The sequence below is a fragment of the Erinaceus europaeus genome, chromosome 23, assembly GCF_950295315.1.
Source record: "Erinaceus europaeus chromosome 23, mEriEur2.1, whole genome shotgun sequence".
Lineage (NCBI taxonomy): Eukaryota > Metazoa > Chordata > Mammalia > Eulipotyphla > Erinaceidae > Erinaceus > Erinaceus europaeus.
The window spans coordinates 8569673-8582841 of NC_080184.1; the positions used below are offsets into that span (position 1 = coordinate 8569673).

General features: G+C 38.1%; 2 protein-coding genes across 2 annotated transcripts in view; both read right to left on the reverse strand.

The window, feature by feature from the left end:
- LOC107523444 (zinc finger protein 709-like) overlaps positions 1 to 13169 on the reverse strand; it is a 511405-nt gene that overhangs the window by 167550 nt on the left and 330686 nt on the right. The window lies entirely within an intron of this gene.
- Positions 797 to 13169, reverse strand: part of LOC132535589 (zinc finger protein 709-like) — a 32395-nt gene continuing 20022 nt past the window's right edge. Inside the window, 4 exon segments of the mRNA XM_060182155.1 lie at positions 797 to 3682; positions 3685 to 3976; positions 5563 to 5624; positions 10442 to 10519. Of these exon segments, the coding sequence (XP_060038138.1) occupies positions 2304 to 3682; positions 3685 to 3793 (1488 nt within the window). The 5' untranslated portion in view covers positions 3794 to 3976; positions 5563 to 5624; positions 10442 to 10519 and the 3' untranslated portion in view covers positions 797 to 2303.

Consider the following 13169-nt stretch of genomic DNA (forward strand, 5'->3'; position numbering starts at 1 on the left):
TGGTCTATATACACAACTAAGAATACTACTAAGAAATACTACTAAGCTATTAAAAGCAGTGATTTCACTGCTTTCAACCCATGTTGGATGGAGCATGAAGAAATCATGTCAAGTGAAATCAGTCAGAAACAGAAGGATGAATATGGGATGATCTCAGTCATAGGCAGAAGTTGAAAAACAAGATCAGAAGACAGAACACAAGTAGAACCTGAACTGGAGTTGGTGTATTGCACCAAAGCAAAAGAGTCTGGTGTGTGTGTGTGTGTTGGGGTGGGGGGTGGAGTATAGGTCCTGGAAAAGGATGACAGAGGACCTAGTGGGGGTTGTATTGTTATATGGAAAAACTGAGAAATGTTACGCATGTACAAACTATTATTTTTACTGTTGACTGTAAAATATTAATCCTCCAATAAAAGAATTAAAAAAAAACATCTTAAGTGAAAAAAAAATGTCCTGACTTTATGGTGTTTTTCATTGTTGCCTATATTTTCCCCAATACTTTTATTACTACTTCTGAGAAATATATTTTTTAATTTCACTTACTTTTCATTCTCAGAAATGCACCCATTTGGTAACCTCATCCTATGCTCTGTATACAACGATGTAACTATCAAGACATCTTCATTTATTTACTCATTCTCAACTCTGGTAATTTTGATGAAAGCTACAGATATGCTACCTGACTTCAAATTTTATCTTAAAGTGGTAACAATGAAAACTAAATGTATTGGAATAAAAAGTAGATTTAATATGATCTAAAATTTCCATGTTAAAGAAATGAAAGCATAACAAAACATTAAATTTTAACACCAATGTTTATTGCAGTATTTACTGTCAAGATTTATTTACTGTCATGAAACAGAGACCAGAATATTGTTCAGTGTGATATATGGTGGTGCTTGGGAACGAACCTGCATGCAGTCCTGAAGCACCAACACTGTGTTTCTTCCCAGTTCCTAAAATGTTCAACAACAGATGACTAGGGAACTAAAGCTGGTATATCTACAGAATGAGATATTACTCTGTTATAAAGAAAACAGATTTTTGTCACTCAATGAAAAAATGGAAAAAGATGAGGGGGAGATGAGATGGAAAATAAATCAAACAATGGTAACAACCTTATATGTAAACATTTTCTTAATAAATTTATAATAACGATAAAAAAATAAATAAGGAAAAAAGTATTTGGTAATTTCACGTATATACATATATATATATATATACATATATACACATGTACATATATTTTGCTAAACACACAAAACAGAGAACCAGTAAACATTGTCAACAGATACAAGACCTTGTATCACATTAAATAAGGATATAAAAGTTGGTTCAGGGAGACAAAGTGACGAGTATAAAAAAAGGTATGGGGGGTAGAGGTAGCATAACTGGTGGGATATACCATAGCAATATGCTTTCCTACAGTGATGACATTCATGCTCAAAAGATTTTATGTGTAGAACAACACAAAATAATAAACAAATATGGAGACATTTGAGTCAGAGTAACTGAAACAGTTAGGAGGCTACTGAATGTTGAAACCCAGACTTGACCCTCACAAGTCCATGTCTGGGAAAGAATTGAAAACATTCCATTTGACCTTTCCTGGGTCAAATAATACACTGTCCAGAGTATGAAACTTTCACCATCCACTACAAAAACTTCAATTAACTTGCTTGGTCACTACAACAATTTGTGGATAATATTTTCTCCAATGTGCATAAAAGTACTCTAAGTACTCTACAGTGCTTTGTGTGGATATAAACTCTACCTGTTCCCAGGTATTTCAGAAAACCCTAAGTTTGTCAGGACTGTGTCTACTGCGCTGACATTAGATAAATCTACAAATAAATGTTTGTTTTGACTTTTGCTCAATCAGGTTTTGATATTTTGGCAACCATGTCCAAATGTAGGCTTCTCTACATTGTGTTCATTTACAAGATTTCTCTCTATTATGTTCTTATGTGTGCTCAAAAGGAGAAGTGAAAAGCAAAGGTTTTCCTATGGTACTGACATTGAAAGGTATCACATAGAAACCTATCCAGAGAGTATTCTAGTATGATGTTTGAAGGGATGAGGAATATATATATTATTTTGCTCATATTCCTTATAGTCACTCATTTCTCTCTACTGCATATTTTCATGCATATATCTGAATGCCTGTATTGGTTGAAAACTTTTCCACATTATAGGCATTCATGAGTTTTCTCTTTAGTGATATTCTCCTCTTCGAATGGATGAACACGTTTGAAAGCTTTCCCATATTCTTATCATTAATAGTTTCATTCTACAGTAGATTATTACATGCCTTCAAAGAGATGAGGAACAACAGAAAACTTTACCACATTCTTGAATTCATAGGGTTTTTCTCCAGTATGGATTCTCACATGTCTTTGAAGATTTGAAGAACAACTGAAAGCTGTCCCACATTCTTGACATTCATAGGGTTTCTCTCCAGTGTGTAATCTCAAATGTACTTGAAACGATGAAGAACAACTTAATGCTTTCCCACATTCCTGACATTCATAAGGTTTCTCCCCAGTGTGCACTCTCACATGAACTTGAAGAGATGAGGAAGAACTGAATGCTTTACCACATTCTTGACATTCATAGGGTTTTTCTCCAGTGTGTACTCTCACATGTTCTTGAAGAGATGAGGAACAATTAAAAGCTTTCCCACATTCCTGACATTCATAAGGTTTCTCTCCAGTATGCCTTCTCACATGTATTTGAAGAGATGAGGAGCGACTGAATGCTTTCCCACACTCTTGACATTCATAGGGTTTCTCCCCTGTATGGATTCTCGCGTGTTCTTGAAGTGATGAAGAACAACTAAATGATCTACCACATTCCTGACATCCATAGGGCTTCTCTCCAGTGTGTACTCTCACATGTACTTGAAGATGTGAAGAACAACTGAAAGCTTTCCCACATTCATGGCATTCATAGGGTTTCTCTCCAGTATGCCTTCTTACATGTCTTTGAAGATGTGAAGAACAACTGAAAGCTTTTCCACACTCTTGACATTCATAGGGTTTCTCACCAGTGTGGATTCTCAAATGTGTTTGAAGGGATGATGAACAAGTAAAAGATTTTCCACATTCATGACATTCATAGGGTCTCTCTCCAGTGTGGATTCTCACATGTGCTTGAAGGGATGAGGAACAAATGAAAGCTTTGCCACATTCCTGACACTTATAGGGTTTCTCTCCAGTATGCCTTCGTACATGTTCTTGAAGGGATGAGGAAGAACTAAATCCTTTCCCACATTCTTGACATTTGTAGGGTCTTTCACCAGTATGTTTTCTCATATGTACTTGAAGGTGTGAAGAACGACTGAAAACTTTCCCACATTCCTGACATCTATAGGGTTTCTCGCCCGTGTGCATTCGAAAGTGTACTTGAAGGTGTGAAGAACAACTAAAAGATTTATCACACTCTTGACACTTATAGGGTCTCTCTCCAGTGTGGATTCTCACATGTTCTTGAAGAGATGAAGAACGACTAAAAGCTTTCCCACATTCCTGACATTTATAAGGTTTCTCTCCCGTGTGGATTCTTAAATGCCTTTGAAGATGTGAAGAACAAGTGAAAGTTTTCCCACATTCCTGACATTCATAGGGTTTCACTCCACTGTGCATTCCAATATGTATTTGAAGGGCTGAGGAACAACTAAAACCTCCCCACATTTCTGACATTCATAAGGTTTCTCACCACTGGGTGTTGTATAAAGGACCAGAGATAAGGTGATGGCACAGAGGGAGCCTGTTTCCATATGAGTGCTTGACATGACAAGTCACAGCTTCAGATATGCACACATTCCTCAAATTGATTTTTGTGGACTGAGACATTTGCTAAGTCTTTAAAACAAAACAAGCCATGAATCTCTCATGCACAGAAAGATTTGTACTTTGTTGAAGGTTTTTCCATGTTCGAGTTTTTCATGACTTTCAGAGTATCCATCAAATAGTTTCTGTTGAAAATAAAATGTAAAAATTAGGAAAATTATCATAAGTGAATTGTTAATTAATTGTCCTACATATAGTCATTGATTTTTTTTGCCTCCAGGGTTATTGCTGGGGCTTGGTGCCTGCACCATGAATCCACTGCTCCTGGAGGCTTCCCCACCTTTTGTTGCCTTTGTTGTTTGATCATTGTTGTGGTTATTTTTATAGTTGTTATTGATGCCATTGCTTGGGATTGGACAGAGAGAAATGGAGAGAGGAGGGGAAGGCAGAAAGGGGAAGAGAAAGATAGATAACTGCAGACCTGCTTCACCGCTTGTGAAGCAACCCCCCTGCAGGTGGGGAGCCAGGGGCTTGAACCGGGATCCTTAAGCCGGTCCTTACACTTCGCACCATGTGTGTTTAACCTGTCATTGAATTTTTATTTGCTAGATTTACTGAGTTTCCAATACAATCTTCATAGTTACTAATCAAAAGGATTACAAAAGCCTGGATGTGGGCCCCATTCCTGATCATTCAATTTCATGTTAAAAAATAAGATTTAATTATTATGAGGAAGTATAGAAAAGCAGAGAGGTACTGAGCTTGAGCATAAGGTGATATGAAAGATTGAGTGTATCTGTGTCCTCTCATGCTTCATGTATGTAAATTGGTGATCTAATAGGCTGAGCTATTTCTTCAGTCTTTGCATTATGTTTTAGCTATTCAATGTCTATGTCAAATCAATGAAAATGTAGTGTAGTTGTTATTAGAGAATCTCTACACAATTATTATACTACATTCATACTTTTTATTAGACTTGGAGTGGAATTCTAACACTCACAATTCATCTTCCTTTCCTGGGAGTGCCATTCATATAAAACATCTAGGTTTGATTGGGAGTTGAGGATAATAAGATGTAATAGTGGACAATGTAATTGATAATATAACATACAGAATAAGCAGTGGGTAAATGGACAGATGTAGGTCATATGTAATTATCTTCCCATAACTTTACATTTTATAAGAATATATATGACAGGGAATCGGGTGGTAGCACAGCAGGTTAAGCGCATGTGGCGCAAGCACAAGGACCGACATAAGGATCCCAGTACAGGTCCCCAGTTCCCAACCTGCAGGGGAGTCGCTTCACAGGCAGTGAAGCAGGTCTGCAGGTGTCTATCTTTCAATCCCCATCTCTGTCTTCTCCTCCTCTCTCCATCTCTCTCTGTTCTATGTAACAATTATGACATCAATAACAACAATAAAAACAAGGGCAACAAAAGGGAAAATAAATACATTTAAAAAAATTAAATATATATATATATATATGACAAAATAAAACTCTAAGGACTTCCAGGGGTGAAGCCATGGTGGAATAATCACTCTTAAACCATTCCCCCTAAAACAGCTGAATAAAGAACAACAAACCACAGACTATTATCATCAGAGAACAGCCAGATTTGTCTGAAAACACACCCATATCCTCTGAGAGTAGGTGAAATTGTATACATGATTAGTTTAAGAGAAAGTGCCTTACATGCATGCAGCTCAGGTTCAAATTATAGTTGTTACAAAGCACTAAACATATAAGAACTCAAAGACTAGTGCTTACCACCTACAGTTCTAGATCATGCAGAGGTGTTTCAGGATCATAGGGTAAAATGATAAGAATCTCTAAAATAGACAAAGATAGAGAAACAAAATTTAAGAAAACTGCAGCAACTATAAGAAATACAGAAAGGTAAATACAGTAAAATAGAAATTCTAGAAGGATAAGACATGGCATCAGAGACCATATTAAATATATATATATATATATTGGATTGTCAGAAAAGTCAACTCATTTTTGCCATAGAAAAACAAAAAAAGTCACAACTTTTCAGAATATACAATAGTTAAAAGTCTCCTCAATCTTGGAAATGAATAAAACATAACTACAAGAAGCAGTTCAAGAGACATGCAAAATTGTTGATCTAAAATGACCTACAGTAAGATATACATGCAACATTACATGTAAAATTTATTATCAAAAGCCAAAGATACTAAATAGATATTGAAAGCTGCCATAAAAAGAAGAAAATTATTTTTAAAATACAATGTTATCAGGCTCTCATGAAATTCCTCAGAAAAAAACCCTAGGCCAAAAGAAACTGTAATGACATATCAAATGAATGGAAGATAAGTAGTAACAAAAATACTTTACTCTGAAAAACTAACTCAAATACTGTGGAGGAATAAAGAGATTTTCAGACAAGAACTATTGAAAGGAATTCAATAAGAAAAGAAAGGAAAATAAGTCCTAAGCAAGGTCAGAAATAGCAAAAACCAAGGGAGAAATAAAAAGAACAATGAGCTACAAAATGGGAAGAAAAAAACAGAAGCAATTATGACAATGAGAAGAGTCCAGCTTTAAAAAGAGAATTTTAGATATAGTAAGAGAAAACACTCATGGCAACCACTAAAAATAAGTAATAACACAACAAAGACCAAGGTTAAAATGAAAAAAGATCCTTGGATTCCCACATAGATATGATAGGCCTAGTTCTCTAATAGATCTCCCTCTTCAGTATCATTGGTCACTTCCATCAAGGATATCATAAGTCTTCTTGTGGGCCTCTTCTGGACCTTGCCCTAGAACAGCAATGGTAGGGACTCCCCCATTCACAAAAAAAAAAAAGGAAAAAAAAAGTCATGGGCTCTTTGGAATATAACTAAAATAGGCCTACTATCTACAAAATGGAGACCCCCCTCCCCCCAACTATTCATTTGCACTATTCTAGCCTTTAGGTTCATGATTAGTCAACGATTTGTTTGGCTTTATATATTAACTCCTTTTTCAGCCACCAGGTTCCAGATGCTAGCATGATGCCACAGACTTCCCTGGGCAGACGACTCACCAATGTGTCCTGGAGCCCCGCTTCCCCATAGCTCCACCCCAGTAGGGAAAGAGAGAGACAGACTGGGAGTATGGATCATTCTGTCAATGCCCATGTTCAGCGGTGAAGCAATGACAGAAGCCAGACCTTCCACCTTTCGCATCCCACAATGACCCTGGGTCCATACTCCCAGAGGGTAAAATAATAGGAAACCTATCAGGGGAGGGGATGGGATACAGAGTTCTGGTGGTGGGAACTGTGTGGGAATTGTACCCCTCTTGTCCTATGGTTTTTGTCAGTGTTTCCTTTTTATAAATAAAAATTAAAAAAAAAAAAAAAGAGTAGCTGGGTCAGCCTACTCTGCCACTTGAGGAACTTGTCCCAAAATGAGTGCAGATGAGAGTGTTCCTAGCTATGACCATGAGCTCAGACTGACACGGATGCAGAGGTTACACATGCTTCTGTGCTAAATAGGAATAGAGTAGCTCCTAAATATGGTAAAAGGCTATATTTTCATAAAAATCCATTTGCAGGTTGGGCCCTAGGAAATAACTCAGTGTTAGATCACAAAACTGACATGCCTAAGGACCCAGAAGTGCCAATAGAAATGGAAAACACCAACTAGAACTTGAACTGGGTTTGTTGTAATGCATCCAAGTGAAGGACTCAGGGTACAGGCGATGGGTGTCAGGTTGGTGTCTGATGGTGGAGAAGCACCTAGGATTGGGCTGTGAGTGTTCTATAGAAAATTGTGAAATTTTGCACACGTATCAAAAACTATATTTACTGAGGTAAGTAAAATGGTCTACAGGAATGCAGGTGTCTGTCTCTTTTCCTCTATCTTTCCCTCCCCTTTCAATTTCTGTCTTTACCCAATAATAACTAAACAGAAGTAAAATTACTAAATAAATAAACCTATGCAATAGAGATCCTAGAAACTTCCAATTTGTAGCTGGTGAGAAGTACAGATAACAACCTAAGACTCAGGGGCTGGGTGGTGGAGCACCTGGTTGAGTGCACATATTACAATGCTCAAGGACCCAGGTTTGAGCCCCCTGTCCCCACCTGCAGGGGGAAAGATTTACAAGTGGTGAAGCAGGGCTGCAGGTGTCTCTGTCTCTCCTCTATCACCTCCTTCCCTCTCGATTTCTGGCTGTCTCTATCCAATAAATAAATAAAGATAATAAAAACATTTAAAAAAAACTTTAAAAGAAAACAATCTAAGACTTGAGCTAAAAAGTGGTCTATTTATGTACACTCATCAAAATGTAGACATATAAATCAGTAGTTGATTAATATGAGAGGGGGAAAATCAATTGTATGTCTCAAAGTTTTTCAAAACACAAACTGAATCTTTTTAATATATAGGCTGTGTATTTGATATGCGGGCTCTCTCAAAAGCCTAGACCAAGTAGATTAGAAGCATCCAATAGCACAGCTATATACAAGATACTGGATACTGTACAGCAAACCATAACAAAAGGACTTTTCAAAGTTAACCCAATTACCAAATAATGTGATAACATTAACTATCGATTGTCTTTTTGAACCCTAAGACAGCAGGAACCTCACATCTCCACTATAGAGCCCCTACTTCCTCCAGTCCTGGAACCCTTGGATAGGGCCCACTTTCCCGTATGCCTCTCCCAATCCATACCAAATAATATTGCATCCGCCGATCACAACCTAACCAACGCAACGATTGCCACCTCAACATGCTTCACCTCAGACTGTATCCAGAGACTTCACGAGTGGAATGACAACCCTTCAGCTTCATTACTCGGGTGAGACCTTTCCTTTTATAGTACACTCTAATTTCATCTCAGGTGGTTCACTTTCTAACAAAGTCCCAAAAACCTAGATATAGACCAGGTTCTGTGAGAGAGAGCATATCTTCACACGTATCTATATATATATATCAGATATATATGCAAAATATATATCTGAAAGCAGAAGTACACTAGAGTTTGCAGTGAGTACCCCCCTAACACTTCCTCTCCACTATTCCAAGCTTTGGGTCCATGACTGCTCAACAATTTGTTTGGCTTCGTATGTTAACTCTCTTTTCAATCACCAGGTTCCAGATGCCACCAGGATGCTGGCCAGGCTTCCCTGGATTGAAGACCCCACCAATGTGTCCTGGAGCTCAGCTTCCCCAGAGACACACCCTACTAGGGAAAGAGAGAGGCAGACTGGGAGTATGGACCGACCAGTCAATGCCCATGTTCAGCGGGGAAGCAATTACAGAAGCCAGACCTTCTACATTCTGTAACTCTCAATGACCCTGGGTCCATGCTCCCAGAGGGATAGAGAATGGGAAAGCTATCAGGGGAGGGAGTGGGTTATGGAGATTGGGTGGTGGGAATTGTGTGGAGTTGTACCCCTCCTACCTTATGGTTTTGTTAATTAATCCTTTCTTAAATTAAAAAAAAAGTGGTCTATTTAAAGGGTGGCTTTGGGATATTAAATCTGTGGAATATGGGGCTATCTCATGTTAGGTAATATAAGAATTGAAGTGAATTATCACATACCCCACTGGTTTCTGAAAATTGGTTACTGTACTTGTTGGGGACTACTCTCTCCCAATTAGAATTGGGTCCAGCAACCCAACTCAATATAGAAGTCAGTTAACATATTTGAATTTATTCAAGTAAACACAGCATCTAAAAATATCTTTGGTCAGTAAAGAAACAAAACCAGTAGACTAAAACTATCTCTGTTCAACTGTGTAGGCTTGAAAGAGTCATAAGACAGCAAGCAATTGTTAATATATCAGTGATAACAAATTATAGAAATTGTTGTATGCTTTACATTGGGTTGTTCTAGCTCTCCCCCTGCCAAGAAAACTGGTTCAGTCCTGCTAGTTTTCGCAGGCCAGCTTGTCCCCGCCCCAAGGAACCCCGGGAGAGTTCCAGAGTTTCAGAGTTCGAGAGTGCTTGGCGCTGCTGCGGGGGAAGGAGGCAGGAGAGTTCTGTTTGGTGATTAGTTTGTCTTAGTTTATAAATCGTTGTTCCTGAATAAAAAAATACAGCTTCCCTGCCCATTTGAGATAATATAACCTGTTTTATTGGATGGAATGCTTTGAGCAAGTGGTATCAAAGCAGTGTTGGTGCAGCCTCAGCCTATGATCCCCAGACAAGGTGGTCTGGGACACTCTGTTGTACCCAGGAGGTAATAGAAAACCCTGTTTTGTTTGCCTGAGGAAAGGGATCCAATCCCAGTTTCAGAAGTTCTAAAGACCATAGCTACCCCCTGGCCCAAGACTGTAGGCACAACATCTAAGAAAGCCACACCCATACCTGCTTGTGACTGTTCTGGAAGATAAGAAAACCAGCATAACTGCTACTGAAATCACACACACCTAAGACTTCTATCTTGCCAATGAACTTAAGACACTGACCCCTAAGTTGGACTCTACACACTGTATCTCTTCTTTTATTAGAATTTTATTTTATTTTATTTTATCTTTATATGTATACGTTCTCAATTTTTTTCTCGTTTTATGTATGCTTTTATAGGTTCATTCATTTGTCTCCTTTTGCATGTCTGTGTTTGGCTTATTTTTCTATTACCTTTCTCAGTATGCATGATTTTCCACACTCTTCTTTTTGTTACCTGTTTTGCTTCTATTGAGATATTTGTTTGAACTTCCAAAGGCATGTTATGGAGTAGAAGCCGTTTCAGATTGCTTGCCTGAGAAACTAGAAAAAAAAAAAATCACCATCTGAAGACTCAACAAAATACAAGCAAGATTTCTTCAGAAACTCAGTAAGCCACAGTAAAATACAGACACATTTGGCCAATGGGTGGAAAAGGGGTGAGGAAGAGATCATCAGAACTCAAGAAGCCATATTTTGTGCAGCTAGCTCCAAACTGGGAGTGAAATGGCCAAGCACATTGCCAGTGGCAAAAGAAGACCAAGGATAGCATGCTGGTTCCTCATTAGAGCTCACTTCTCCAAGGCCACTGGATGTCAACCCAGTGCTTGGCAAAATCTAGATTTAGCTACTGGAAAATAGGGAGAGAATTTGGAGTCTAGTCCCAATCTGTCACATGCTGGTTCTATGACCAAATCACACTCCTTTCTCAGTTCATTTTTCCTCTTATCTCTGATATGTCTCTTATTTTATTGATTTTATCTTCACTTTCTTTTTTTCTTGCTTCGAATTTTTATTATTATTATTTAATTTCTTTATTGGGGAATTAGTGCTTTACATTCAACAGTAAATACAAAAGTTTGTTGTACATGCATAACATTTCTCAGTTTTCCATATAACAATACAACCCCCACTAGGTCCTCCGTCATCCTTCTTGGATTTGTATTCTCCCCACCCACCCACGCCATAGTTTTTTACTTTGATGCAATACGCCAATTCCGGCTCACGTCCTACTTGTGTTTTCTTTTCTGATCTTGTTTTTCAACTTCTGCCTGACAGTGAGATCATCCCATATTCATCCTTCTGTTTCTGACTTATTTCACTTAACATGAATGGTTCAAGGTCCATCCAAGATCGGCTGAAAAGTGAAATCACCATATTTTATAGCTGAGTAGTATTCCATTGTATATATATACACATATATACCACAACTTGCTCAGCCACTCATCTGTTGTTGGACACCTGGGTTGCTTCCAGGTTTTGGCTATTACAAATTGTGCTGCCAAGAACATATGTGTACACAGATCTTTTTGGATGGGTGTGTTGAGTTCCTTAGGATATATCCCCAGGAGAGGAATTGCAGGATCATAGGTTAGGTCCATATCTAGCCTTCTGAGAGTTCTCCAGACTGTTATCCACAGAGGTTGGACCAATTTACATTCCCACTTGCAGTGCAGGAGGGTTCCTTTGTTCCCACAACCTCTCCAGCATTTGCTGTTACTTTTTTTTTTTTTTTTTTACTTTTTTTTAAATTGGGGAATTACTGTTTTACATTCAACAGTAAGTACAATGGTTTATATATGCATAACATTCCCCAGTTTCCCATATAACAATACAACCCCCACTAGGTCCTCTGAATCCTTCTTGGACCTGTATTTTCCCCAATGCTGTTACCTTTTCACAGGAGTAAAGTGGTATCTCATTGTTGTCTGGATTTGCATTTCTCTGACAATCAGAGACTTGGAGCATTTTTTCATGTGTTTCTCTGGCCTTTTGGATCTCTTCTGTGGTGAATATTCTGTCCATGTCCTCCCCCCATTTTTGGATGGGGTTATTTGTTGTCTTGTTGTTGAGATTTGGAAGTTCTTTATATACTCTGGTTATTAGCCTCTTGTCTGATGTATGGCATGTAAAGATCTCTCCATTCTGTGAGTGGTCTCTTGGTTTGGGTAGTAGTTTCTTTAGCTGTGCAGAAGCTTTTTAATTTGATGTAGTCCCGTAAGTTTATGCTTGTCTTAGTCTTCTTTGTAATTGGATTTGTTTCATTGAAGATTTCTTTAAGATTTATGAAATAAGAGTTCTGCCAATATTTTCCTCTAATTATCTGATAGTTTCTGGTCTAACATCCAAGTCCTTGATCCACTTGGAATTTACTTTTGTATTTGGTGAAATACAGTGGTTCAGTTTCATTCTTCTGCATGTTTCAACCCATTTTTTCCAACACCATTTGTTGAAGAGACTCTGCTTTCCCCATTGAATAGTCTGGGCACCTTTGTCAAAGATTAGATGTCCATAGGTGTGGAGGCTTACTTCTGGGCTCTCAATTCTATTCCACTGGTCAGTATGTCTATTCATGTTCCAGTACCAAGCAGTTTTGATGACAATGGCCCTATAATACAAATTGAGGTCTGGGAGTGTGATGCCTTAGGTTCTATTATCTTCACTTTCTTATCTCTGTTTTCTCTCTTAATCACTAGTGGGTGATTAAATCACAATTCTAGCTATTGTTTAAGTCTTCTTATCTTATCTCTCTTCATTTTTAAAAATTTATTTATTTATTTTAATTTTTATGTTAATTTATTTTTCCTTTTGTTGCCCTTGTTGTTTTATTGTTGTAGTTATTGATGTTGTCGTTGTTAGGACAGAGAGAAATGGAGAGAGGAGGGGAAGACAGAGAGGGGGAGAGAAAGATAGATACCTGCAGACCTGCTCCACCGCCTGTGAAGCGACTCCCCTGCAGGTGGGGAGCCGGGGGCTCGAACCAGGATCCTTACACCGGTCCCTGTGCTTTGCACCACATGCGCTTAACCCACTGCGCCACCGCCCGACCCCCCATTTTCTTATCTCTGTTTTTCTTTTCTTTTTCTTTTTTTTTCCCTTGGGGAATTAACATTTTACATTTGACAGTAAATACAATAGTTTGTACATGCATAACATCTATCAGTTTTTAATTTTCTTTTTTGTCA